This window comes from Cheilinus undulatus, linkage group 10 (genome assembly GCF_018320785.1).
Source record: "Cheilinus undulatus linkage group 10, ASM1832078v1, whole genome shotgun sequence".
NCBI classification, from domain to species: domain Eukaryota; kingdom Metazoa; phylum Chordata; class Actinopteri; order Labriformes; family Labridae; genus Cheilinus; species Cheilinus undulatus.
The window spans coordinates 38,951,467-38,974,724 of record NC_054874.1 but is presented as its reverse complement, the minus strand read 5'-3'; the positions used below and the strand labels follow the sequence as shown (position 1 = coordinate 38,974,724).

The window sequence follows — 23,258 nt, the reverse complement described above, 5'->3', positions numbered from 1 at the left end:
ATAATATTTACAAATTTGAGGTGAATTCCTATCGAAACAACTGTTATTCATAGTTAGCCTCTATCATTAGCTGCTGCACTAGAATACTCATATTTAATGTACTTCTGCTTTAGCACTGGAAGTTTCGCCCACATTCCGATTTACAGTAGCAGCCCCAGGAATAAGGTGGATATGTCTAAAATAATTTGCCAGTCTTCACAGTCAGTCCAGAAAGTTCACACCGGTATCAGATAGGTACTTGGTATTGAATGATACCCAACACCTTGGTATCAGAATCAGTTCTGGAAAGAATATAATGGGATCTTTAATGTCGAAGTGAAAAAAGAGACCTCATGGTTTGGTTTTTGCTCTGATATCATTTTCAGCTGTGTGTCCTTCTATAGAGAGGTGTGTGCCTTTCCAAATCATGTTAAATCAATGTAACTTACCACAGGTGGACTCCAGTCAAGGTGTAGAAACATCTCAGCAAAGACTGAGAGAAATGGGAGGAACCTGAGCTGAATTTGAAGTGTTGTTGTAAAGGGTCTCATTACTTATTTCAATTGTGATATTTTCGGTTTTCCATTTTCAATAAATTAACACAAATTTCTAAAATTCTTTTTTCACTTTGTCATGATGGGGAACTGAGTGTAGATTACTGAGAATAAAAATGATTTTTTTTTTGCAGAATTGTGCTGCAACATAAGAAAAAGGAAAAGTGAATCTGAATCTGATTCAGCCACAAAATGGATGAAAAATCAGCCCCTTTCCCTTGTTACCTCACCTTAAGAGACAAACAGTGCTGATCATGACACTGACAAATAAAATGCCACTGACTGCACTGTTATGCAGAGACCAAGAGGAAAAAAGACAAACACTTCCTGTGATCCTCTGTTCTAGTGTATTTCAGTTTACCACAGAATAAAGCATCAACACTGCAGACATCTGCAACCAATTGCTTTTGTTTTCTAGCTGCATTATTTAATCAGAAACTTGTTGTTACAACTGATGTAAAAAATGCATTGAAATTTACAAACAAATTATGAGCAATGTTTTAATGTTTATTCGTTGCAAAGTCAATTTTTTAATGAAGTCTGTCTAGACTAGAGTAGTCTCTATCACAGCAGGTGGCATTGCTTTTCAAACATTACAGTTACGCTACGTTACATGACATTACTATTCAGACACTTCAGACAGTTACAGGACATGGCATGTTTAAAAGTCAGTTTAAATCCAAAGTGAACGATTGTTGATTTTCTTCTGAATGGAATATTTTATGCAAGAGGATAAGAGTGTGACCCTTTTTTTTACAGTAAGCACAACCCTCTGTGGTAGGAAATGCACTTTGATTGCGTAATGAGATAACCAATCAGGTGCATTTAAAAGAGTGACTTTGATGACCTCATCACCCTCTTCACTGACAAAGTAACTGAGAAGTTGCCCAACATGAGACAGAGTCAAGATGACAGCGTTCTGGATTACACTGCTTCTCCTTCAACAGGCATGTAAGTAAAAAAAAAATCGATTAATCTATGTCTAGATGTGTGGTTGTTCAAGGAAATTCTGCACGTTTCTTTCTTTTTTCTTTCTTTTTTACAGTTGATGTGCTTCTATTTATTTATTGCTTATTTGTGTCTATTTTAATTGAATACAGATTCACTTGTCCCAGTAACCACAGTTCAACTTGGAGATCCTGTGACTCTCACATGTGATTTGCCTAAAGATTGGAACCGCATGAAACTACACTGGTACAAGCAGCGAGCCGGAGATAATCTGAAATTAATAACAACAGTTTACAGACAAATAACCCCTCAGTTTGAACCAGAATTTAGCAAATCTAGATTTAACTTAATCAATAATGGGAATATGAGCAAGCTGACCATTTTTAGGACAACTGAAGAAGATGAAGGAATGTATCACTGTGCAGTTCTGGAGTGGAATGAGGATAAATGGAGTGGGACATATTTATCAGTACAAGGTAAATACATGATCACTGTTGTAGAATCAGTCCATTCTTTGCTGATATCTCTGAGCAAAGAGGCTTTGTTTTTTCAGTGTAGTTCTCAGTGTCATTTCTACTACTGTCTCTGAACAACTCCTTGTATGCCTCACTCATTTAGGTATATTATAATATTTTGACATTTTGCCAATGTGAGGATTTCCTTCAGGGTTCATGTTGACATTTGAAAATTTAGTTCTTTCTACATTTTAACAGGAAACAGTGAGAGGACATCAAACTTGACAGTCGTTCAGTGGCCGACAGTCTCTGATCCGCTCCATCAGGGAGACTTGATGACTCTGCAGTGTTCGGTCCTCTCTGACTCTGAGAATAAAACGTGTCCAGGAGGTCACAGTGTGTTCTGGCTCAGAACCCAGATAGAGAAATCTCATCCAGACATCATCTACACCGATGGAAACAGAAGAGATGAATGTGACAAGAGATCTAATGCTCAGAAAAGCTGTGTTCATCACTTCTCTAAGAGCATCAGCTCCTCTGATGATGGGACTTACTACTGTGCTGTGGCCACATGTGGACGCATTTTATTTGGAGATGGAACCAAAGTGGACATTAAAGGTAAGACTGTATTAGTGGTAGAAGCAAACAAAATACATTATTTCATAAAGGCTGACAATTTATCTGTTTGTTTTCCAGCTCATTCAGCACATTTGGACTTTCTTGTTTGGATTCTCTCCATCTGTTTGGTTATTTCAGTTGTCCTAAATGTTTTCCTCTTCCTCAGACTAAAATCACATAAACAACATGAAGGTAAGTGCTGTTAGAACAAAGTATTTTCAACAACTGTTATCCTTCTCTTACATGAACTGAAAAGTTGATTTTAATTGAACAAGCGTACATGTTTGATTATTCTGAATGTTAAAATGGTTGATGGTAGATGGATCTTGTACAATAATTCAAGTACATTTTGACTGTCTCAATTGATTACGTGGAATGATCCTCTTCTTTAAAAAGAAGCTCAAGTTAATGTATCTTCTACTTTTTATTTTCATTGCAGGGTTAGAAAGTCTTGTTTCACAAGCCCAAAATGACAACACGCACCATCAAGAGCACGATAACGTAAGAGACCCTAAAATACGTCTAAACATCTCACAGTCACTTTCTATTCCTTTCATCTAGTTTACCAAACTGTTGTATTTCCTCCACAGACCAGCGCTGAGCATGAATTAAACTACGCTGCTCCAAACTTTTCTGTCAGATACACAAGGGAAAGAACGACTAGAGAGTTCACCAGGGATGATGTTTACGCTCAAGTAAAATCCTGATTTTTTTAAAGGTAAAGCTTTAAATCAGAATTGTGAATTATCTTAGATAATGGGCTCACATCTGTTTATGGTGCAAATTTTTGTTTGTTTATTATACTATTATCAGGTTTATTATGGCTATTATGCATTTGTAATATGTTGCATATTTAATTATGAGTAGTCTTTTTTTCTTTGTGACCAAATAAAATGTTTTAAGCTTTTACTACTATTAAAGTGATACTGTTAATAGTTTAAGGGTGCTTTTACATCTGGATTGTTTGGAGAATTCTCTTAAAAACAAGCAGGTGTTTCCATCCCTGTCTTAGTTTGTTTGGACATAAAGTATTTGAACACAACATTTACTCCGTCATAACGAAACAAGTGAGCTGAAGATGGTCCTGGCTTGCTTCCATTAATCAGAATCACAATCAGCTTTGTTGACTCATGTTAGCTTTGCTATCAGTGTACAGGAAATAGAAATAATTTAATTTAAACATAAAATTGAAAAAAGTTAAAAAATGGAGATTAAAATATGCACAAGCTCTTGTTAGATTTTTTTTCTGCAAGTCTGTTTGCATTGATAGTATGGTTGCAAGATGTGCAAAGGATGCAAACTAGAATTAATCAGAAGTATAAAATATGCACGGATGTCAGGAGATTTATGTGAGGAAGTTAAAGGTCACTAAGATAGTTAACATTTACTAATGCAACCGTGCATATGAGGTAAGGCATTTTACCAAAGTGGGTTTTCTTAAAGTACTGGAGCTACAGTAAAGCCAAAAGAAATTGTGTTGGATATTTCACTTTAAGCAGAGCTTAAGTTCTATTTTCTGACTCTGTGACTGTTTAGTGGCCATTAGGAATAACTGTGACTGTTGAGTGGTCATCAGAGTAACTCTGTGACGGTTTAGAGATCATCAGAGTAACTCTGTGTCTGTTGAATGATCATCAGAGTTACTCTGTGATTGTTGAGTGGCCATAAGAGTAACTCTGTAAATGTTGATTGGTTATTAGAGTAACTCTGTGACTGTTGAATGATCATCAGAGTAACTCTGTGATTGTTGAGTGGCCATCAGAGTAACTCTGTGACTGTTTAGTGATCATCAGAGTAACTCTGTGACTGTTGAGTGGTCATCAGAGTAACTCTGTGACTGTTGAGTGATCATCAGAGTTACTCTGTGACTGTTGAATGATCATCAGAGTAACTGTGACTGTTGAGTGATCATCAGAGTTACTCTGTGACTGTTGAATGATCATCAGAGTAACTCTGTGACTGTTGAGTGGTCATCAGAGTGACTATGTGACTGTTGATTGGTCATCAGAGTAACTCTGTGACTGTTGAGTGGTCATCAGAGTGACTGTGACTGTTGATTGGTCATCAGAGTAACTCTGTGACTGTTGAGTGGTCATCAAAGAAACTCTGTGACTGTTGAATGATCATCAGAGTAACTTTGTGACTGTTGAATGATCGTCAGAGTAACTCTGTGACTGTTGAGTGGTCATCAGAGTGACTCTGTGACTGTTGATTGGTCATCAGAGTGACTCTGTGACTGTTGGGTGATCATCAGAGAAACTGTGACTTCTGAGTTGTCATCAGGGTAACTGTGCCTGCCGTTTATCAGAGTATCAGCCTGGGGGATGAACAAAAGATAGGAAGGTACCAAGGCTGCTATTTGGCCGCCATCTTGGATTCTGCATTGTACCTTTGTTCTTGCATGTTCACAAGCACAGTTGCACAGCATGAATGTGCCATATAATTTATTGATTGATTAAATTTTATTACTGTGTCATGCATAAACAATATGCACAGCCCAGACAGGCTTACAAGACACCATTATCTTTACAGAAAGACCAGAAACCAAAAGTAGATGCTCAATAATATGGTAGACTAGTTAAACAAACCATCCTGATGCGTCTTCTTCTTCATATAATTGATACAACCACCTCTGCTTCCTCTCAACAGTCATTTTTAAAAACAGTGGAGTTTTAGGGGGCCATATCTGATTGCACTAATTCAAAAAAGCCACAAAGTGAGTAAAGTTGCTGTCATGTTGTCTGTGTATTTTCCCACTAGGCTTACTCTGTAAGCCCTCACTTCTTGGTACCTGCTTGTGTTACAGAACTATGTGATGATGTACCCATGCCCAGGCCTGGTTGGTCTTGAAGCTCTGGGATTGCAGACCACTGGGGGATTGAGGTGGGGGGTACAATCCTGCTTGAGCATGGTACTGGGCTTCTGGCCCTAGTTTGAACGTCCTTCACTTTCAGGATTTTGCCCAACTCAGAGTACCAGAGGAATTTTTCCTCTTCATTACTAGGTCCTCCTCTTTCAGCAAACTTGTCTCCCATTTTACATGCCACTGTCAGATCTTATCAAGTGTTAAGGTTGATAGAGTGAATGTATTAACTGCCACCTGTGCCTGTGATCGTTGTATAGTTAAAACATCTGCTGAAACTGCAGGACAAAATGATGCAGGGCCAGCTCTTTGGTGTGTCCTTTGTCACGCTTTGCAATATTGCAGTGTGAACACAAAATAATCCTAGGGCAAAATACAACCATAAATCATTTTATCATCTCAGTGGGGAAATAGTAGATAGGCTAAAGATGTGAAAGAACCCTAAATAAGAAATTCCTCAAGGCTTTCATACTGTAAGTAACATGGCTGAAACTAATGGGTGGTGACAATAAAAACTGAACTAGTGCCACAGACTATGGGGTTAATGATCCTTTCTTTTTCTTTTCATCTATCTTCCTGTGCTTTACAGATAATCTACTCTGAAACTGAACTAATCAAATAGCAAATATGAGTTTATCGAAAACAAACAACAAAAGGAGATGGCTGCAGACTCAGCACTCCTCCTTCAAAAGTAAATGAGCGATGACGAAAGAGTGTGTAACCACAGCACAGCTCCTGGGCAGGGACTGATATATGAAGCTGTTTGCATGTAACCTCTGACTCAAACTTGAACTCTTACTTCCAGGAACTAGCAGTGTTTCAGTGAAAACTGAAGGGAGAGCTGCAGATTTTCACTTGTGATTTCTGTGAGGGAAAAATGTTATTGTGTTTATAGTGGAGATGCATTTGCTTCTGTATTACAGTGCCCAATTCCTTTATTTTTGCTGTAGACTGAAAACATTTGGGTTTGGTATCAAAAGATGAATATGTGACAAGAGATCAACATCTCAGATTTTATTTTCAGGTATTTTTATCTTATCTGAATCTGTTACATGACTTTGAGGATAGCACCTTTTGTTTGAACCCACCCATTTTTCATGTGAGCAAAATGAATGGAACATGTGACTGACAGGTGTGGTTATATGTCCAGTTGTGTTCTATAACACTGAGTATTCAGCCATTAAATAGCGCTGAATGTCTACACTTGGTTTCAGATCTGGGTTTTGCCTGTGCAGATTGCATTTGTAGTTAGAGGTATAACCAACATGAAAACCAGAGAGCTGTCTTTGGGTGAAAATCAAGCAACTGTGAAGCTGAGAGAAGATGGGAAATCAATCAGAGCCATTTCACAAACATTGGCCATAGCCAGTACAACCATTTGGAATGTCCCGAAGAAGAAAGAAACCACTGGTGTACTCAGTAACAGTTGTGAATTGTTAGACAAGGAAAACAGCATCAGTTGATGACAGAAACATTGTGAGAGCTGTAAAGAAAGACACTAAAACAACTGTTAGTGACATCAGCAACAACCTCCAGAGGGCAGGAGTGAAGGCATCAACATCTACTGTTCACTGAAGACTTCATGAACTAAAGTACAGAGGCTACACCAGAAGATGTAAACCCCTCATTAGCAAGAAGAACAGGTAGGCCAGGCTGGAATTTGCCAAAAAGTACAGACGTGCCTCAAACATTCTGGGACAAAGTTTTATGGACTGATGACACAAAGATGAACTTTTACTTAACTGATGGAAAGACTAAAGTTTGGAGAAAGAAAGGATCTGCTCATGATTCCAAACATAGAGTGCTTAACAAATTTATTAGACCACCTGTCATATTGTCTCAGAGACCATCCAGCATCATGAAGTGGTTTAATGCGGACTCTTTCATTTTCAGTGAGCTCTCCACGTTTTACCATTTTGAACAGGAATGAGGGATTTCAAACTAAATTCACCCAAATTTGAGCAAAATTGAGCAGTTAGTCAGTAAGTGAGAGTAAGTTTTTTTTTTTTTTTTTTTTTTTTTTTACATTTTTTATGAATAGATTAAGATAAATGCACTTCTTCTCACTTGAGTCCCTGCCCCCCAAATGTCTGTGCATGTCGCTGAGTGACACAAAATCCTGGAGGACAGTCTTCTTCGGTCTGTAAAGTAAGTATCCCTTTGGAGAAGATTTATTTTCCAGCAAGACAATGACCCAGAGCATACAGTGATAGCTACACAGAAATGGTTTAAAGACAACAAAGTGAATGTTCTGGAGGCTGAATCAAAGCCCAGACATCAATCCAAGAGAGAATTTGTGGCTTGACCTGAAAAGGGCTGTTCACGCATGATCCCCATGCAACCTGACAGAACTTGAGCAGTTCAGCAAAGAGGAATGGAGTAAAATTACTGATTGAGACCTGTCCATGCAGTTGGGACAAGTCCAATTCACTTTTGCCAGTTCAATGACAAAATCATGACTACATTCAAGATGTGTATGCTTGGACATGAAAAGGGCTTTTAAATTTATCTTTTTAGTTTGACATAGACTTCAGCCCTCTTATAGGGAGTGTAACATGGTAGACCACATTTATCCCCTCAGATGAAGACAGTTATTCACTCTTGTATACAAATTATATTAGCAAAATGCTACCATCACTTTTAGCCAGAAAAGGTCATCTTTTAAAATTCTAAGAAGCCTGCCAATTGTTTTCTTGGTATAATTAGTGAGCTTATTTCTACCCAACACTAGTATAGTGAAGGCACCTGGATTTGTCACAAGTTCTACATGGAATTGGCCATTAACCAAACAACACATTATCCAACATAGTGGGAGGGCAAAAGTAAGGTTTTATGGAATGTTTCTTATGTAATGGCACAGGGTTCACTTTTTAGATCTTGAGATTTTTAATACTGTGTATGAGGTGTTTTGTACTTAGACTGATTTTTCCACTGAACTGAGCAAAAGAAAAATTCAGTCGAGAACAGTCAACTTTTGTGGCTTAGCAAAATCGATGTGTGAATTGTCAAGGTAAGTCTGATTATCTTTATTTAGAAAGCATGTTCAAAACCACTGAGGCTAACCAATGTGCAAAATGCCAAACAGGAAAACAAGATAACAAGAATAGATAATACAATAATAAAACAGTCACATCTGTGGATCTTAAAAGGATGCTGAAGAGAGAGTCTGAAAACTGGATTGCTCTTCACTGCCATGAAGCATTTACACATCTTATATTTACGTAAGGGTACCTCTATAGCATGTAGCCCCCAAAAACCAATGCAAGTGATACAAATATCCTCAATGACATTTAAGCTTTGACATCACAGGCTTTCTGACCTCTGAGCACATGTCAGAGTTTCCGTTTCACGAGAACTAGAAACTAGACATAGGTGTTCTCTGCTATAGTCTCTGCCATTGAGTGCGATTTCTTTGAAAAGCACTGACACACATGCAGGAGGTGGATGTGGGTCATAGAGGAAGTCCAGATTAAGATGGTTGACACACAGACAGAGAAAATCAGCTCAAAGCAAAAAGATCATAGATATAAATTCTCTACTGCAGATTTTATTGCTAAAATGGAAACTTACTTTTAGTATTTTGGGGTTTCTTTTTCCTTTTAGATCATTTAAATAAAAATAATATTGGTGATGCATGTCAAGTGTGAAATAGGTACAGCTTAAGTTGTCTGCCTGATCTACCTTGTAGGCATCGCTCCATTTAATAAAAGGAATTTTTTTTCAGTTATTCAGAGCCAAAATCTATTTTGTGTGTCAGTTCATCTCCTTAAACATGACATGGGCGTAGACGCTCTCCTTCTCCTCTGATTTCACATCCTTTGTTTCTGCTTTGACAGTTTTCCTTTTAGTGAAGGTCGGTGCAGAATAAATCAACGAGTCCTCATCAGCCTGAAAGAATTAATATTGCATTCTTAGGTGACTGCAGTATTGAATTAATGTTGCTGCTTTCTCAGCATTACTTACCTGCTGATTCTGCTGATCACTGCTGCCTGTTTCTCTTTCTCTTTGCAGAGATGTCTCAGCTGGGTTACAAAATAAAAAACAAGCATTAGTCTGATTGAGTTTGGCTTATTTCTAATGTTTGATAGATTGATGTATGAATAACTTTGCTTGCTTACCAGTGAAACAACCGCAAGATGATTTCTTGAGATTTCTTATGAAATAAATAAGGCAGGCTATAATAATGAGGCAGACAGCTAAAGCAGCACACAGCAGGAGGGAGGTCTGTGAATCCTTGTTCACTGCTGGTACAAAATAAAGCAAATAACAGGGATGTCAGGAAACGCTAGACTCAGATACAACATGATCCACAGTGCTGGGCTCACAATGTGATGTTTTTAACATTTTTGGTTTAAAGTAGCCAAGTTTAATTTAGAGCTTTACAGAAGAGGTTGCCTAATATTACGGTTTTTACTACTTTACAGCTAGATTGCTTTAATCACTGTTTGATTTCAAATATGTTCTCATTCTGAAAGATGCAAAGGTATTTCCACCTGTTTAAAAAAAATCACAGGAGTAAAATGAGTATATGAGTAATTTAAAAAAACCTAAATGGTTGGCAGATAAAGAACACTCAGGTGAGAAAGGCTGCCAGCTCCCCGTCCACTGCATAATCTTAACTTGCAGCAGGCAAACCCTAATATGAAGCCTTTCCCCATTTAGCTAATAGCAATCATAGCAAGAGATATAAAGAAAAATGGGAGAATTTCATGTGGCAAAGCGAAAAAACTACAGGACAAAGTCAAATCTGAAATATAAATATACAAAAACCCTACAGAACTTCTTCCTCACAGCTTAAAAGAGCATCACACCGTAAAATAAAAGGACTCAAGCTGACTTTAAAAATGGTGTTACCTCAAAAATAACAAGTAAACTAAACTTGACTTTTGTGAGTTCAAATAACTTATTTTACGTGAACTGCAATTATAATAAACTAAGAATAATATACTTCACTGCTGTATTTACTAATGATTAACTACCTGCTCTTCATTATAATAGGGTAAAGTCTCAGTTATATTAATAATTAACACCGGTCCATAGGCCACAACAGAGTGTGAGATATGAACCTGCCCTCTTTGCAAAGCATCTTGAGACTAATTTGGTTATGAATTGGTGCTAAACAAACAAAGATTGATTGATGGACTGACTATTTCTCAGATATAAATAATGATGCTAATTTTATTATTATAAATAGACTATGCTAAACTGGCGTTCAAAACTGAGATTAAAATGTTATTTTGAGTTTGCAGGACTTAGTTAGATAAACTTAGATAAAGACTTAGATAAAATCATATATATATTTTTAGGACATTTTAAGTTACCATTCCACCTAAGGGAGGCTAACTCAAGCAATAATTAGCAATGTTGGCTGTCAGTGAACCACTGACTAAGTAGCTGATGTCTCACTAGGCCCGGCGTGCCATGCAACATTCATTAACAATTACACTGACCCCCATAGTCAGGACCTCTTTAACTGTGTCTGCAACTTTGCTCGTGGTGCAAAATGCTTTAATGCCCAAAGGCATTCTGTAAAAACGATGAAGATTTGTCATAACTCAAATAATTTGAGTAAAAAATGTTTAAACTTTAAACCATAGATGACTTCCATGAAGTCAGAAAAATAAAGTCAAAGGGCTCTATTTTCGTAGACCTACGCCGCGCCAATGGGGTGTGTCCAGGGCATTTTGCAATTTTCGTGCACGGCGCAGTCTGGCGCGGCGCACCCATGCCTCCATCCCTCCCACTGGCGCAAGTGGCAAAGAGGGAGGAGAGAAGGCGTGAGTGGGTTTAACACAGCCGAGTGTAATCTTCACCAATCAAATGAACACCTCTCCTCGCCTTTAAATGCGCTGCGAGCAAGGGGCAGTGCCAATTTCACCTCGCCACCACCCTGGACGAAGACAGCAGCAGCAGCTCCAGTCGGCCAAACTTCTCCCAGGAGGAAACTGATGTGCTGGTCCGGGAGGTCCAAGCTCACAGTACCAGAATATATGGTAATGCTAACAGACCTCCACAGGCTGATGATGCAAAAACTGCCTGGGAGGAAGTTACTAATATTGTCAATCAAGTTTGCCCAGATATTCTGAGAACCGCTGCCCAATGTAAAAAACGGTTCAATGATGTAAGGAGAAGGGCCAAAAAAAAAAAAAGCTGTCAGAGCAAAGAAGGCACACAGTGGCCACCGGGCTGTGCATCAGAGGCCACAATGCGCGTCACCGTGTGGATCACCTCACGGGACAGATGTAATCTGTTCCTGTGTCATGAATAGGAGTACAAAATTAAGTGACAATTACATTAAACACAGCAGCAGGCTAATCCAGGCATCATGCTTGTGATCCACCTGCATTCCTGCTCTGTCATCGCCAAATAGGAGAACCTTTTGTGATATATTCTCTCAAGTATCTCCTCCTCATCCTCCTTGCAATAATGTACTCCATCTTTTTAGATCACGTTAAGAATAAAGATTAAAACTGAGAAATATGGGCAATCACAGGTAAATCCTTAAGACACCGACTGACTTACATTTATTCAGCGAGCGTCTCTCTCTTTTTTCTTTTCTTTTGAATTTCATGAGATGAAGCCGAATATATACTCCGTATTGGATGCCGTGGCTGTTTGTGGTTGGCTGAGAGATGTGAACTCGCTAGTTTTTATCACTCCCAGCTGCCATCAGGTCAGGCCATCATCTTTGATCTGACATCAGATGTGACGGGACAATTTATATAGATACAAATGTATATGCTGTTTCAGTCGGTTACATTAAATAGTGGTTGCTGTAATTGTTTATTGCATTGAAATGTGCCTGACACCCTGGAAACCTGCATGTGAGGTTTTGGTGACGTGTGCGCACTGCGCGCCTGTCAGCCATATTACCACTACACCGGGCGCGCTTCGCCTGCGCCGAGAATAGACCAGGTTGGAGCTGGTGGGCTTTCAGCGCACCTTTCCTGCAGTGTTTTGGCACGAAATTGTCACTGTGCCAAGCTGAATCTGTCGACACCTCCCCCTGATGCGCCGCCACACCCATCTCGGCGCAGCCCGGTCTACCAAATTGCCAAATTGGCTGCGCATGGTGGTGCGCCGGATGAAATTACCACTGGGCGGGGTGCACCACGCTCCGCCACCCTGCGCCGCGCCACGTAATTAGAGCCCAAAGTAGCTGTTTCGGATTTTTAAAAAAGGCGACAAAATTTATAACCCCCTATTTTTGAATACTTAACTTAAGCAACTTGTTTGTAATAAGTGTTTATAACAGGGTACAAAAACTTAGTTAGTTCAACTCAGTGTTTCTGGGTATGATCGATGTTAGTGTTTAGAGTGCGTAAGTCAAACTCACCACATCTAGATAATTAACATATTTTAGCTCAGGTAAAAAATAAACCAGGGTTGCAATATTCTTCTTCTGCGATTAATCATACATTTTTATTTATTGCTTGCCATTTCACCACACAATAATGCACAATTTAGTTGTTCCAGTTGGGATATACCCAGGATGTGAATCTAAAATAAATCAATAAAAGTGCATTTTTTTTTGTCTATATCCATGCACACACTGAGCTTTCAAGCATATTCTGATCTTATTATAGTTTGTGGTCTTCCTCAAATCTGTGCCTTGCCACAGTGTTTCTTAAACCTTCTACCAAAATTAAAATAAATTAAAAATGCCATAAAATTTCACTTTTTTTTTTAAATCACGTTTGATACATTAGACATTTTTTTGTGACTGATAGTGCACTGGAGGACATCTTGTTCTTCATCAGATTGGATACAGAAGGGTTTTAAGGAAATTATTGATCATGTTGATCAGACAGAGGTCTCATGGAATTTCATATCAAATATGATACAAAAAAAGTTAATTCAGAACAGGTGGACTCCTATTAAAGTGTAGAAACATCTCAGCAAAGATCAACAGAAATGTGAATCACCGAAGCCAAATTTCAAGTGCTTTAGTAAAGGGTCTGGAAACTGTGATGTTTCCATTTTTTATCTTCAGTAAATTTGAAAAATAAAATAAAATAAAATAAAATAAAATAAAATAAAGAAAATCGGAAATTCTATTTTTACTTTGTCATTAATGGGTGCTGAGTGTTTTTATTTATGAGAATAAAAGTTTTTTTTTTTTTTTTCAACTCTAGCTTCAGGCTACATCATAACAAAAATAAAAAGTGAAGGGGGTCTGAGTACTTTCTGAATGTACTGTATGTACTGTAATCATTGAAGGTAATGTTAAATGTAAAACTAATACTCATTTCACATCTATAATAACTATATTTTTGGCCGTTGTAGCACAAGGCTCCTGTAATTGCCTACCTTTACTAAATGGCGAATCGGCCTATGTATACTTTTGTTCAGCTTAGCTGTAGAAGAAACAAAGACGCTGAACAGAGAGGTCAGTGCAGAGAAATCCTTTTTCTGTTTAAACTGTTGAATCAAAATAATTTAACTGGTTTCAGTTGTGATCTTCTTTAACTGTCTGATGAGGTTCTGTTTCATCTCTTGGCCGTTATAAAAGTTTAATTCTAGTAAAACGTATCCAAGAAGAAATTAAATTTGTGCCATAGACAAATATCATCCCCTAATTGCAGACATAAATATATAAACTTTGTCATTACATAGAGAAAGGAAGATTTTACCTTGGTCTTTTGTGTTGGATCTGTTTTCAAGAATCTCTTCACACGAGTCCACAGCACAGAGACAAGTCCCAGGATCTGTGGCGCTACTGTTCTGGATGAAACTACAGATGCATTTCTTTACTGAGAGTCCTGCAGGGTTCTGCTGGTTTTCAGCACTGATTTCTCGATTTAATCCTGGGTATAACTGATGTGATCCGGCTCTGTAACAGCAAACACTGTGTTCTCCTGGACAGGTTTTCTCCTTAGACTCTTCTGGGGGGACTGGATCAACAGGAAGGACTGGACCAGGAGGAAGGACTGTAGGGACCGCAGGTTTTGCTGTGGATAAATTAGAAATGAAATACATGTTTGAAGTTTTTAAATCTGAACAAAATCTTTAACAACACAGCTGATGATTATGTTTTTTAGAATGTTCCAACTGGACATTTTTAAAGACCTGAAATAAGAGAAATAAAAGTGTACTCACCTGTAACTGTCAGGTTTGTTCCTGTCAAAAACGTCAGGGTTCGTTGACTGGTTGACAAACAATAGTAAAGTCCTGTATCCCTCAACTGTGCCTTTTTAATATGAAGTGTTAACAGTCCATTGTCTGTTGTAATTGTAATGTGAGAATTTAAATTTGGTATGTTAAATGATTTTCCCAAGTATTCAGGGAAGTTTCTAGAACCGAGGCGGATCCAATAGAAGCTCCCTGAGGCCTCAGTTTCACACTTCATGTTCACTTCATCTCCAACAACAACTGTCTGATTGTCAAAGATTCCATCATTCATGCAACCTATAGAAAAGACGTCATTTTACATAAACACAAAGAAAGGAATCAGTCACACACTCTTCTTCTCTGGTTCAGTACTTTAAATGTTTAAATGAATACTAATGCTTAGACTCACCCCCAACTCTGAGCATCACCAGGAAATAAAACACAACCAGCATTTTCAGATCATTCCACCTCAGACAGCTGATATTGTCACTGCATTATAAAATGATTCACAGTAATGAAATCATTTCTTGTAGGAGGGGTCAGCTTAAGAGAAATCTGATTGGTGGCTGATGGCACCGCCACACACCGCAGTGGAAATATTGACAATGTTTCCAACCCAAACACATGAAACAACTATAGAACAAGCTTTGGTTTCACGTGTCAGTGGTTTTCTGATGCTAAGAACAAAAGAGGTTGAATTTGAGTTGACAACATTGTAATTATTCCTGTGTGCAGTGGTTTGCTACAAACACCAAGGATGTTGTTTTGCTAATCCTTTTAACCTACATTCAGTTGAATGCAGCACAAACGGAATACATGCAATGTTCAAACTGATAAATGTAGAATTTTTAAATGTACATAGTCTGAATTTGATACCTGCTACACATTTAAGAAAAGCTGGGACAGGATCATGTTTACATCTGTGCTACCATCACCTTTTCTTCTAAGTTTCAGCTTCATTGAGTACATTTACACCCATATTAAGTCTACATGGTACCTAACTAGCAACTATGATATACCCAAATAAACTGGGTAAACACTTCCTTAAAACTTCTAAACAGATTTTACAACTTGTAAGTCAAAAAAAATTAGTAATAGTTGTTGTTTTTATAACATTAAATAATCTTACTTCTTGTGCGTTTGTTACTCATTAGCTTTTATAATTTTTGTCTGGCTTACTCAAAAAAGGTGCAGCCATGGTATTGTGGTAAGTCTGCGTGGCTCACTGTGAGATATGCTGAATCTGAACCAGGAAAGGCTCCTAAACTAAGTTTGGCACACCTGTCATGTGGAAGTCACACCCATTTCCACAGGCAGAAGGTCAATAACTGAGTAGGTAACACCACTCATGATAAAAAAAAGTGTGTACCACAAAATAAAAATAAAAAATCAGGAACATTCGTAAAAGAGTCTTCAGTGATTACTTCAAAACAGACATTAGAACACATTCTGACACACATATCCATCTGGTAAACCTCCCATACACAGTATTTGGGAAAGGAAAGGGCAGAGTCTTTGAAAAAAAAAACTCAGAGGGTGGTCGGATGAAAGTTCTGTCCGTCACATATTTACGGGCCAACCAGAGCAACAAAACACTCATAAGTGTACGCCAGTACCGAGGAGTAAACTCCATAGAGAACTGCATGGTGACTGTAGACATGTCAGTACATGACTTTTGGTGTTTTTGAAAAGAAAACAACTCGCTACCGTTCTTTGTTCTTATTTTACAGAAGAAATGTTGTCAAGTTCTGATAAAACTGATGCTTTAGCAGCATCAACGCTAATCTCAATTCCTCCATAATTGCACCAGCCTCTTTTTGCTGTTTGCTTGCATCACGATTCCACTGAGCCTGGAAGTACTGCCTCTCACTCCTGATTGGTCCTGTAACTTTCTTATAGGGCCCAAACGGTTCAGATGGGAGCTTTACAAGATGGATTCACCAGTGAGAAACACAGAAAAAGGATGTATCCATCTGCTTTGCAAGGTTACATTTAAACAGTTTCTCGAAACTTTCAGACCAAAAGTGCAAAACCCAAGGACATGCAGAGAAAAATCTGCCCAAAATTTTTATGCAGTGTAGTCTTTTCACACTAAAGTGGCATCTTTATTTGGAATAACAGTTTGATAGAAAATTTCTTTCCATCCATTTTGATAGAAAACACTTTATTTTTAAAGTGAATCTCAAACGTACAGTGAAAGGAAGAGCTTCTGGAGTACTTTTTAGTTTGTTAATTAACCCATTAACATTGCACAGCGCCCTTTATCTGCAGTCCATGTAAAGAGATGAGGTGGCATCACAGATACTGTAGACACCAAGGATTACCTGGAATATCTCCTGTTATGCTGCTGTCATCAGAATTTGTAAAACTGATTCCTGAAAAAAATACTCAGGTGTTAAATTTAGAGGATCCATGTTTAAAGTTTCACAACGCCTATTTCAGGAAAGAACAAGCAATGATGTATGCACTGCTTGCAGTATAAACCCAATGTTTTTGGGTAGAAGTTTTTTTTTTTTTTTTTTTTTTGCAACAGTCAATAAACAGGTAATATAGAGTAAATAAAACACAATCATGCATGCCACTCTTCCTTGATGAGCAACTTAAGTTGCCCAATTTTAAGGGTTTCATTGTTCTATTTTGTGTTTAGTAATGTTCCATACATTTCAAATGAGACATGGGGCTTTTCCATTACACTGAGCTGCTTGTCTCTACTTGGTTTGACTCAGCATGGCAGCCCGGCCCAGCGGGGGATTTGCTTTTCCATCACAACAACTATATTTGTCATTTGTTTTTGTTTCCTCTGTGCATCATTTGTACACCTGATGTGTAACTTGAAAATTCAAAAATAAACAAAAAAATCCCCCCAGGAAATTGCACCCTGTGAACCCTCTGATGTCACTGCTCACCATTGGACAGAGGGCGGATGTATTTTGCCCTGCTTTACCATTTCCAACGTGGTTCGGCCTAGCTGGCCGTAGCATAACTGTTATAGAAAAGTAAATCAGCATACTTTTGTTTGTATCACTGGGCCAGATATCATGGTCCAGACTTCCTGCGAGTCAGTTAAACCTCTTTTACTGCTGAACTGTTCTGTTAGCACTTGTGCAGAGTGTAGTGTGGCATTGTATGCTGAAATAAACAGGGACATCCCAGAAGGAGACATCACCTCAGTCCATCTCAGATGAGCTGGGGACCATGAGAAGTTGGCAGCACTTTTGGATGTTGTTGATATAAGGCTCTCAGTTTGCATGGAAGGGTCTACATTCATTGAAGCAGGGACGTGCTGTGCTAGCCTCCTCAAGCCCACACGGCAATATCCATCACAGAATGATGTTGCTTTTTAATGCAGTGTCACCTGAAGGATTGAAAGATAGTTTTCAGCCTTGACCCTAAATGCAGAGGTTTCACCTGATTCTGTGAATCTTTTTTTATCATAGTTAAATTGCTAAACGTCTTTGTTACTGAAGGTTGAGGAATGTTGTTCATAAACTATTAGATTATGTGACCAGTCCTTTACAAAGTGTAAAACCTCAAGCCATCATTGTCTGTGGATTAAGGGGCCTTTCAGGAGAGCTACAAGTTTTTAGCATTGATGACATGGCAGTAGGAGCTGCACATAGTTTCCATAAACAACAGAAAAAGGTGGAAATATCTTTAACAGATCAGCTTCACAAGTTGATCTTGTGTCAGATAACAGATCTAGCTGAATGAGTCAGTATGAGACCAGTGCAGCTCTAAGATGATGTGGTTAGCCACTTCACACTGAAGTCACACTGTAAAATAGCAAAGCTGAACTTAGCCAAACCCACTCCATCAGCCACCTGCAGCAAGTCACGTCTGACAAACAGACCACTGTGTCATTTTCCCTACTAAGATTATATTCACTCAGATCTCCAGTTCAAATCAATGCAGTGTGGTTTGTGGCATTTACCAGGGTCAGCGTGTCTGACCACTAGTGGGAGGGTCCTGGTTTGACCATAAAGTCACTGTGAATGGTGCAGAAGTCCTCTCACCTATTTCTTTGCATGCAAAACTTTGCATAGCAGAAAGACCACGTATTTAAAGTAAGCACTAACAAACAACTGATGCATGGAAACTAGAGCACTTCTGTGGTCAGGCTTCATGAGGTGTGAACACAGAGGGGCTTTTCTTGCTTCTCCACTCTCAGTTTGTAGTGTGGGGGTCGACCTGCACTGCAGTGTTACTCTTTAAAGGTCAAGACATATGACTCCACACAGTCCATATATATGATTCTTTAAAATCAAAACTTAGATGAGTAATATAGTCTGATGGAATGCCTGTCTTGTTAATGACACAGTATAAAGACTGCTCTCTTCTATAGGAGGTGTTTTTTTTAGTTCCTTGATGAGGGGGGTGCTAATCATTGAGCTGTCCAACCCTGATTTTTTCTTTTTCACCAGAGCAGGATCAGTGACATTAAAGACCCTGGAAAGTGAAATCAAAGTTTTTGTCTTAACAAACTATATATGTTGGAATATGGTTACTGTAAACATGTAAAAACACTGAGATCTACATGTGACTGAATTCTGGATTTAGACTGTTAGAAAGTTTTTCACTTCTTTCCTGGCTTGGTTCAATTTTGGCAAGCCAAATATGTGGACTCATGATGCCGCGAGCCCGCAGTAGGGGAAGACCCTGCCCCTCTAACACTACAATATAAAATCACAGAGCAGTTCATCTCACTACAGCAGGGCTGACAAACTCGATCACAGAAGGGGCTGGATTCTGTATAAAGGTCTAACCACACACTAGATAGGACAGATAAAAAGGCCAAGAGCTTTGTGTGACAGTTTTGGATTAGACTTTCAGAAAGGTTTTCTCAACTTTCATGGCTCTAGTCCCAAAGTAACCCCCCCCACTTGCACTAAAACCCTATTTGCGAAGAATGAGTATTACTTAGAGACCTCTAATAATTTGTAGCAATCATGCAGGATGTCTGCATTCAATCCCATGCATATTGACTATGTCTGTAATTTACAAAGTAAAAATTCCAGGGCGATTACGACCAGATTTCAGTGCACACAGAAGTCCACAGGTGACACTAATCCTGTGCGAATCAGCATCTCCATACATTTGGGTGTTAATTGTGTTTTTTTAAACCCTTTAAAGCCTGAGACCTCAAAAAATAACCAGAAAACTCTCTTTTTAAAAATGTTTATTTAACCTTAGACTGAAAAAAATGTAAATGCCAACATTTCACATCTATATTTTTTTTCTGTAATATTTGGTACATAAGGCCTTTTTTTGTGATTGATAATCCACTGGAGAGTGTTTTAGATCAATTATCTGTTTCTGATCTGATGATGTGTGGGACACCGTCAACAAGATTTTGACTGATTTAGGTTATTAATAGTGCTTTGCTTTCAGTTAATTCCAGCTTATGTTCAAATGGCCTAGTGGTGTTAGGCGCTATCCGTGTACGTGGGCGGCCTGGGTTTGTTGCCCTTTGCCCCTCGTTTCTCCCCACTCTCTCTCCCGTTTCCGATTCTATCCACTGCCCCCCCCCCCCCATCAATTAAAGGCATGGAAAGCCCAAAAATATATCTTAAAAAAAGACTTTATTTTACTTAACATTTATGTACTTATTCATTCAAACTCTACTGTCCAGATGTACGTTCCTGCACCTCTGCCCTCTTATGCCCGGTGCTTCTGCTTTCCTCCTTTGCTTCCATTTACAAGTGCCTGATCTTATATTGGTATTATTTAGCTGTACATTTCATGCATACCACAATTTAAAATTCAAAATATGTCACTTAACATTCAGTGATAAGGCTTCATCAACTGATCTGTGCAAGGAGGGCTGTTGTTGCTGTGTAACAATCCAAAATGAACAGAGTGCAGAGTCAAATCCACAGCATCAGCTATTAAAACTATCAAAACTGGCAGGAGAGGTTTATATATAACATGAGGTCTCACTCTCCCCTCAAACAGGAAGGAACTTTCTTTCTCCTCCTCTTCTGCTCTGCATGATCAGCTGCAGATACGCTCAGGTGACTCACACGACCTCACTGCATAATCAAAGAGTCAGGGGAAGTCGACCGCAAGTTTACTGGTCATTGACAGTTTCCTACATGTCCAAAAATGTCAAATATATAAATACAAAGAATAAAACACTTAAGCTCATGTTGTCTTTTAGAAACTGTGGTTAACAGTATAGAACACATGAAGATGTGATGTGCACAAACCTTACATTTTTTGTATGAACTTGAGAAAAAAAATTCACAGTGTGTTTTTATTGCTGCACCTTCATGCAGGTACATCATAGGCTTCACTTATCCCGTTAAATAAAACACCACACCACTGATGTCGGAGTTAGTCACAAATGATCAGAGGTCTAAAGATAATACTGATCCTGTGTGAATAATACTTATGATCAGGCCTGAATTAAGAATACAGAGGCCCCCTGGACACAAAATCGTGGAGGGCACCTGAGACCCCCTCCACCTCTGCCACCACACACAAGCATGCAATCAAGGTTTTGAATATTTGGCTGGTTTTTGTTTGAAACACCTGTAGCTTACAGATGATCTGCACTGACAGGCTACAGACTATATGAGTACAAAAAAGGATCAAATCGAGCCCTGAAGCTCAACTGTCAAAGAAGATCCAAACGGAAAAACAGCTTTAGCGAGGGCGGAGCCAGATGTGCCAGATATATTGGGCTTAGCCCATACTTTAAAGCAGTGGTTCTCAACTGGTGGGTCGGAACCCAAAAGAGGGTCGCGAAATGTATGCCAGGGAAAAAAATGTGGCATAAAGTCTACTGTCTGGAAGCCCCAAGGGGACATACATACATGTATTCTATAGGTTTTCCTATGATGATGAGTAGACATCAGTGTTTGTCTAAAGAGTTTAACTCATTTATCTCTTTTTCTTTGGATAGCGAGCTGATTTTTCCAAGATATTGACAAAATTCCTTATGAAATTACCAAATTTCCATGCTGTCTTGGGAAAATTGAGTACAATGAAATGCATGCCTGCATTTCCTTCTATAATGATGTTCTTTTAAAACATTTTTATTTTGGCCTGGCTCTTTGATTGACTAGGTGGAGGCGGTGGTGGGTTCTGATGTCTGACCAGTTGAGAACCACTGCTTTAAAGGGTCCATGTAAAGCATCCAATCCCCTGAATATAATACCTTTTTTTTTTTTTTTTTTTTGCATAAACAGATCTTACATGCACTGTTTCCAAGACAATTTCAACAAAAAAAAAGATTTAAAAAAAGGATAAATCTATCCCCCCTTACAACATTTTGAAGATTGAAACATTTTATTTATGCTTCCTAAACACGTCAGAAATGTCAAATATTCACATTTACTGCTACATAACATGGGTAGGGTAAAACATGTGTGTATCACTTTGCTATTCTCTTCTACGGTGTGTGTTTAAGCTTTTAAAAGTAAAAAAACAAAAAAACTAAATCTGAATTTTGTTAAGTTTGGCCCAAGGAATAAAATGTCAACGTTGTGATCAGCAGGGTCCATTTGTTTACCATCATCCAAGATTTATCAATCATAACACGCAGCCGTTACATACTTTTACCAAACCAAAAGATTCAGGGATTCTGAGAAAACATTTAGGGTATAGGCCCTGAAATCCACCCCTTGGCTCCACCTCTGAGTTTCATACTTATTATGTGTAACTCCTGTGTGGTGAATAATGACAAAACAGTGTCAGAAACATAGGGTTATGAACACATTGGGAATATGATTAATTACAGACATATTTAAACAGCAACTTATTTTTGTGAGACTTTTCCTGTTAGCTCTACAAAAAGAAGGAATTTAAATTTTGCTCATACTTAACCAGTTTCTGTTTGTCAACAAGACTCTTTGTAATTCATTAATGGTGATTTTAGAGAATTACTATCATTACCTGATTGGCTAGATCACATTGTTTTACAGCTATATGGTTCAAAAGTTTTTATTCTTTAGTCTTCTATCTGTGTCTTAAAAACAGCTGAAAGATACATACATGAAATCCACGAAACTGCTTTTTATTACCAAATCCATTGTGTTTTTTGTTACTCTCTAACAGCAGCTCTGATACCAGAGTAAACAGTCTCTTCCTCTGCTGCCTTCACATTTCTTCTTTCTTTTTTGCCAGCTCTCCTCTTGGAAAAGTCTGGTGCACAATAAACCAATGAGTCCTCAGCTCCCTGAGGGCATTTACAGTATAATAATATGATGTTAGTATTAACACAGAGACAGAAATACACCTGCAACTTTGCCAAATTTAAACTTTTCTTTTAAAATTTTACCTGCTGGCCTTGCTGAGTGGCACTAGCTGCTGTAGCATTCGTCAGAGCATCGGCAGCTGTAGGGTTCATTTGCACAAAGTTATTAACTTGATTTTTGTTAAATACTGGTAGGTTTATTGAAATGGATAAAGTTCCGTTACCTTTGCCAGACACAGTGGATTTTGTCTTGATGCTATAAATCAGGACGGCATTTAAAATCAGACTTAAAGCTAAAGCACTTGAAACCATAAACAGAGCTGTCTTGGTCGTCTGATTGTTTTCTCCTGCAAAATAGAAAAAGAAAACAGAGAGACTTAAAAGTGATTTCGGTGAGATATTACAATATATCAACATAATGATTATGATTCAATTGAGCAATGTTAGTTCTTTACACCTGCAAAAATAGAATTGTATGCTTCGGTTCCTTCTCTGAATTTCCATGCATTAAAAGCATTCTTTGAATTATCTTT

At 38.3% G+C, this 23,258-nt stretch overlaps 2 protein-coding genes across 4 annotated transcripts; one reads left to right on the top strand and one right to left on the bottom strand.

Moving 5' to 3' along the window:
• The first annotated feature begins 1,441 nt into the window (after positions 1-1,441).
• LOC121516144 lies at positions 1,442-3,261 on the top strand. Its single transcript, XM_041797243.1, has 6 exons — positions 1,442-1,484; positions 1,634-1,957; positions 2,195-2,554; positions 2,633-2,746; positions 2,994-3,055; positions 3,145-3,261. The coding sequence occupies exons 1-6, from the start codon at positions 1,442-1,444 to the stop codon at positions 3,259-3,261; spliced, it is 1,020 nt and encodes a 339-aa protein (XP_041653177.1).
• A 4,483-nt stretch (positions 3,262-7,744) lies between these two features.
• Positions 7,745-14,995, bottom strand: LOC121516647. Of its 3 annotated transcripts, none has more exons than XM_041798025.1 (6): positions 14,938-14,986; positions 14,517-14,825; positions 14,051-14,368; positions 9,536-9,661; positions 9,381-9,439; positions 7,745-9,305 (listed from the first exon to the last, which is right to left on the bottom strand). In XM_041798025.1, exons 1-6 carry the CDS (start codon positions 14,978-14,980, stop codon positions 9,171-9,173), a joined length of 990 nt encoding a protein of 329 aa, XP_041653959.1. In that variant the 5' UTR covers positions 14,981-14,986; the 3' UTR covers positions 7,745-9,170. The 3 variants fall into 3 exon arrangements, with proteins under 3 accessions (XP_041653959.1, XP_041653960.1, XP_041653961.1); XM_041798026.1 differs by having other exon boundaries at positions 9,536-9,658; XM_041798027.1 differs by lacking the exon at positions 14,517-14,825 and having other exon boundaries at positions 14,938-14,995.
• Between the last annotated feature and the right edge of the window lie 8,263 nt (positions 14,996-23,258).

What these genes read in the sequence shown, in the direction of transcription:
- LOC121516144 (XM_041797243.1), top strand. Translation starts at nt 1,442, where the DNA reads ATGACAGCGTTCTGGATTACACTGCTTCTCCTTCAACAGGCAT. An exon ending in GACATATTTATCAGTACAAG is followed by an intron (nt 1,958 to 2,194) that starts GTAAATACATGA and finishes ACATTTTAACAG; the next exon opens with GAAACAGTGAGAGGACATCA. An exon ending in AACCAAAGTGGACATTAAAG is followed by an intron (nt 2,555 to 2,632) that starts GTAAGACTGTAT and finishes TTTGTTTTCCAG; the next exon opens with CTCATTCAGCACATTTGGAC.
- LOC121516647 (XM_041798025.1), bottom strand. Translation starts at nt 14,980, where the DNA reads ATGCTGGTTGTGTTTTATTTCCTGGTGATGCTCAGAGTTGGGG. An exon ending in GGTGATGCTCAGAGTTGGGG is followed by an intron (nt 14,826 to 14,937) that starts GTGAGTCTAAGC and finishes TCTTTTCTATAG; the next exon opens with GTTGCATGAATGATGGAATC. An exon ending in GTGATCAGCAGAATCAGCAG is followed by an intron (nt 9,306 to 9,380) that starts GTAAGTAATGCT and finishes TAATTCTTTCAG; the next exon opens with GCTGATGAGGACTCGTTGAT.